Source organism: Poecilia latipinna, unplaced genomic scaffold (assembly GCF_001443285.1).
Source record: "Poecilia latipinna isolate Pla-1442-1.1 unplaced genomic scaffold, P_latipinna-1.0 Scaffold514, whole genome shotgun sequence".
NCBI classification, from domain to species: domain Eukaryota; kingdom Metazoa; phylum Chordata; class Actinopteri; order Cyprinodontiformes; family Poeciliidae; genus Poecilia; species Poecilia latipinna.
The window spans coordinates 6,426-10,961 of record NW_015113130.1 but is presented as its reverse complement, the minus strand read 5'-3'; the positions used below and the strand labels follow the sequence as shown (position 1 = coordinate 10,961).

General features: G+C 39.9%; 1 protein-coding gene across 1 annotated transcript in view; it reads right to left on the bottom strand.

Annotated features, from left to right (window-relative positions):
* LOC106952428 (ATPase family AAA domain-containing protein 2B-like) overlaps window positions 1–4,536 on the bottom strand; it is a gene marked incomplete at its 5' end in the record, with an annotated part of 95,828 nt that overhangs the window by 85,176 nt on the left and 6,116 nt on the right. Inside the window, 5 exons of the mRNA XM_015040526.1 lie at window positions 114–300; window positions 819–969; window positions 2,186–2,497; window positions 2,695–2,785; window positions 3,843–4,002. Coding sequence (XP_014896012.1) covers window positions 114–300; window positions 819–969; window positions 2,186–2,497; window positions 2,695–2,785; window positions 3,843–4,002 — 901 coding nt within the window. The remainder of the gene's footprint in view (window positions 1–113; window positions 301–818; window positions 970–2,185; window positions 2,498–2,694; window positions 2,786–3,842; window positions 4,003–4,536) is intronic.

Below are 4,536 nucleotides of genomic sequence, written 5' to 3'. Positions count from 1 at the left end.
GGCGCAAACCAAAAAAAAAAATCTGACACGCTTGCGGGGTAAAAGTCACAAACATAAAAAAAAAAAAAAAAAAAAACCTATTTTCCAGGTTGAGATTGTTTTTTATTTTTTACCTGAGCACAGGACTCCTCCGGCGTCTTGGCGCTGACGGAGTACAAGGTGGGCAAGTCCAGGCGGTGCACTGGTAGCTTGTCCAGGTGGTGGAGCAAGGCAGGGGCCAAGTGGGAGCTTTGTCCAGAACCCTGGGCCCCTGCCAGCAGCAGGCGGGGCCGGTACGCTGTGGGCTGCTGGAGTGAAGAGCTGCAAACAACATGACATTGTAGAGTTATCTGCAGGAACTCAGGAAAACAGAGCAACCTGCTGCAGGCGTTTAGTTTTTTGTTGTTTTTTTTTTTTTTTTTTACTAAACAGAAGTATTTACACGACTTCAATAGGGTTGGGCATTTATCGTAGAGATTATCATGTATCGTGATAAATTTCTTATTAGAACTTCGATACATCGTCTTGATAAATTTCAGTTATTGATGATCAAAAATATGTAAACTGACGGTATGATTGGAAATGCTATATTTGCCATTTTCTCAACTTTTTCCATTAAATAAGAAACTTGAAAATATGATTAAAGGCAGTTAAGTACTTTTGCAAGAGCCTGTTTATGCATATTAAACTTGAAATTAAAGGTCTTCCTGTTAGAAGCACATCAAAGCGTGTTTTGATTTCTCGCGTATAAGCCTTTCATAACTTGCCGTTTAACATTTAAACTTCATGTCTTTTTCACATAAAGTGGGAGACTCAAACGATGAACACGTCAAACTCACGAGGAGAAGTGGAGAAAGGGTCTGTGCATTGCAGAAGAGAAGAGGTGACTCTTTGGGGATGCAGAAGGCGGAACTTCGTAAATGGAGGCGGAGCCATCCTCATTGTCGTCGTCGCTGTAAAAGTCCTCTTCAAGCAGTTGATTGTCGCCGGCTGTCATAGAGGAGAACACCGCTTAAAGAACCGTTTGTGTGCAGGAAACACGCTTTTATAAGCCACATGTTTGCTTCTACAAGCGCTTTTTATTAGAGATGCTCTAACTTTGACATGAACAAAAGCAAACATCGTCGAAAAGCAAACGCTATGCAAGGCATTTGTGCCACTTTTAGGGCAGAAGGGATTAACTGGATTAATCGATTATTGAAATCGTCAACTAATTAAGTAAATGATTAATGCATCTAAGATAAAAACATCTTTGTCTGTAAATATGTTTAAGCTCCACCCAGCTCATTAATTAATTAATTAATTTTAGGCAATAAAATGCTCACTTTCTCACGTAAAAAAAATTCAGATTAAGATTCATTCATGTTCAAAATGAGCAATTAATGTTACAGCAAGTACAACAACTAAAAGACAAAGTGTCAAAAGTTAAAAAATAATAAAAAAAAAAACAATAAAACATTCCAAAAAAATGCATCAAATATAAATCAACACATAATGCGATGAGTACAGTCAGCTGATATCAGTGATGTATGGAACAGAAATATGCCAACAATCAGATGCGAGTCCCGACATTAAAAAGACAAACTGCTGTAGGAACAAAGCAGTGCTTGTACCTGTTACTAAATGATTGAATTATTTGTTCATTTTTATTTTTTATTGCATTTCTTATATTGTATTAAAAAAAAAAGGATTAAATGAAAAATAGGAAGAATGTGCCAATTTTTTTTCATCCGACAATCGATTCATTGTCTGAATAATTGATGACGAAAATAATCAGCAGTTTCAGCCGTAGCCATATTTTGGTGCAACAAGTTCAACTTCCTGAAGAAACGACTCCCAACTGGTGAAGTTTTCCATTAAGCCTAATCTGCTGCAAATGCCCCTTTGTGGACGTGGGGCGGGGGGTAGGGGGCTTGGGGGTTGAGAGTTACTGTGCTCACACAATGATGAGGTTTTCGGTCTCCACGGCACCACCTTTAGAGGGAAGTGAGGCGAACGCGCGCACAATATGATCAGAGTGGGAGGGCGATACAAAGAGCTGTGGTAATAAGGTTGGGAAAACGGAGATAATCAAATCCAACAACACGCCGACGGGAAACCCAACCGACGACTGAGATGGGCGGCGGGAGAAAACCGAGGTGCTTCAGGAGGAGGAGAAGGAGGAGGAGGAGGAGCGCAGCGGCAAAAAAATCTGGCCCGTTCTTACCGTGCAGGTTGTCCCTGTCAGTACACTGAGCGTGGGGGAAGACTCTGAGAAGAGTTGTCAGCACCGAGGAGAAGGAGCAGCCCAACAGGGGCCTGAGGGTGGGAGAAAGGGCCCGGCCCGGGGCAGCCAGGGCTCTCTGGGAGGCCGGGACGATCGTCCTCATCGCCTTGCTGAAGTCGCCGGGCCCCAGGACGATGGACGCCACGTCCAGCTTCAGTTTGACACTGCTGCCGTAGATCTGCGGGTATCGGCGGCGCAACGCCATCAAGGCTGCCTCTGTGCAAAGTGCTTTGATGTCAGCACCACAGTAGCCTGGAAGAAAAGGCGCATAAACAGTCAATTATTCCCTCTCCCTCTCGTATTTTGGCTTGATTATACCCCCTGACTGCTCCAGCGTCAGTTTGATGAAATTCTATAATGCGCTCTGCAGATCTCCGTCTTAACCCTGGGCGTTTTTATATTGGCATCGGCAGATGACACACCGCTTCGTGTTTTTGCGTGACTCTTACCGACACATTTTTCTGCAAGTTCATTCAGAAATGGCTCAGACAGTTTGGGGTCCCAGTCCCGCGTATGAATCTCCAGAATCTGCTTTCTGGCCTTAAGTCAGAAAAAAAAAAAACAGCAGCAGTGATTAAATACAGCAAAGCAAATCCATCTTAATGTTAAAAATTAAAACATCTAATGACTGACAAATGCACAGCAGCATCAAACATAACATTTGGGGAGGCATGACACGGTTTAAAGTCAAAATAACCCCAAACTAGAGAAAGAGTTACGTTTTTGAATTTTAGAAATATCTACTCCAGTGATTCTCAAACCAGCAGAAAATATTTTTTAGCAAGTTTCGTCCCGACAGGGTGAAATGGAACCAGACGGAAAACATCAAGTGAGCTCAGTTATCAACAAGTTATATGAAAACAGAGAGGAAGATGGCAAACGTATACATGAAATTAGTATTATTTTGGCTCATTTTGAAATCGGCATTGTTTAAATGATCACATTTGAACTTGAAATGTGAACTGTTGTAAAAATCAACATTTTTCTTATCAATACTTGTAAAACCTTTAGTTTAAATGAATGCATTAAAGTAAAGTTCAATGAGTAGGGTAAGAAAAATGTTCACTTTAAAGGGCTAATATGTATAAAAAAAATATGTAAACAAATAAAATTAGCAATAAAATGTCTAACAATCTCAGGAACAAGAACAAAAGAAGAGATATAAATGAGAAAATGTGATAAAATCACAAAATTGAAACAAATTTACTGAAGAAATTAAAATACATTTTAAGACATTTCTGTTCCCACACAAAAATTAACAGACTTGTCCTCTCCTTTTTCTGCCAATTTCATACTTGTTGACTTTTCAAAACAGGGGTACAAGCACGCATCATTTGCCAAAATCTAACGGCATGAAGGCAATTTGGAACACCTCAAAATAATTACAAGAACAATCTTCTTTTTTTGTCTATCGCTTTGTAGCTGAATCATAAATTCCAAGAAACTGCAGAGGCCGAATGAAGACTGTGAAATGCTGAATTACACATCTTGTGTGCTTCCTCCCCCATTTGAGAAAACATCCAAGTACAAATAAAAGTGCAATCATCATTTGACAGCATCCAAAGTTTTTGTTTTTTTTTTTTTGCTGCAGCCTTACCTTCTTGTCTGGCAAGTTGAAGAGAAACTCCCGGTCAAAGCGTCCAGGCCTCCTGAGTGCTGGGTCGATAGAGTCGAGTCTGTTTGTAGCACCAACGACGACTATCTCCCCGCGACTGTCCAGGCCGTCCATTAAGGCCAGGAGTGTGGACACAATAGAACTGTGAACGGGGAATGAGAGTTAATCATCGGTCACTGGATGTTCAGCTCCGTCAAAGCTACGCCTTCAAAGTATTTCCTTCAACTGGAGCGGTTCTTTGCAGAGAATCAGCCATTTTTATTTGAATTACAATCCAAAATTAAAACGCTGCATCACAGCACTCATTTCGGCCAAGCTCCACTAATCGATGTGACCGGTGACCAGAGGCTTAAATGTCCAATCGTTTTTTGTTTTTTTAAAAAGCTGATTTTACATAAATCAACTGTACCTCACTCACATCATTATTGTGTAATCTTGTTTTTAAGCTATTAAAAACTATGTTTTACGGCAACTGTTCTCACACAAACTCCTAATGTAAGAAAATCAAGGAAAAATATTTTAATGCAGATTATCATAGTTTTTCGATGGGAAATGAAACTCGGCTAAAATCTGTAATGAGAGGTCAAACCTTAAAAAAAAAAAAAAAAAAAAAAAAAAAACACCAAAAAACCCCCAAAAAAATTATTGGGGGATTTTTTATTTAAAAAAATTTTTT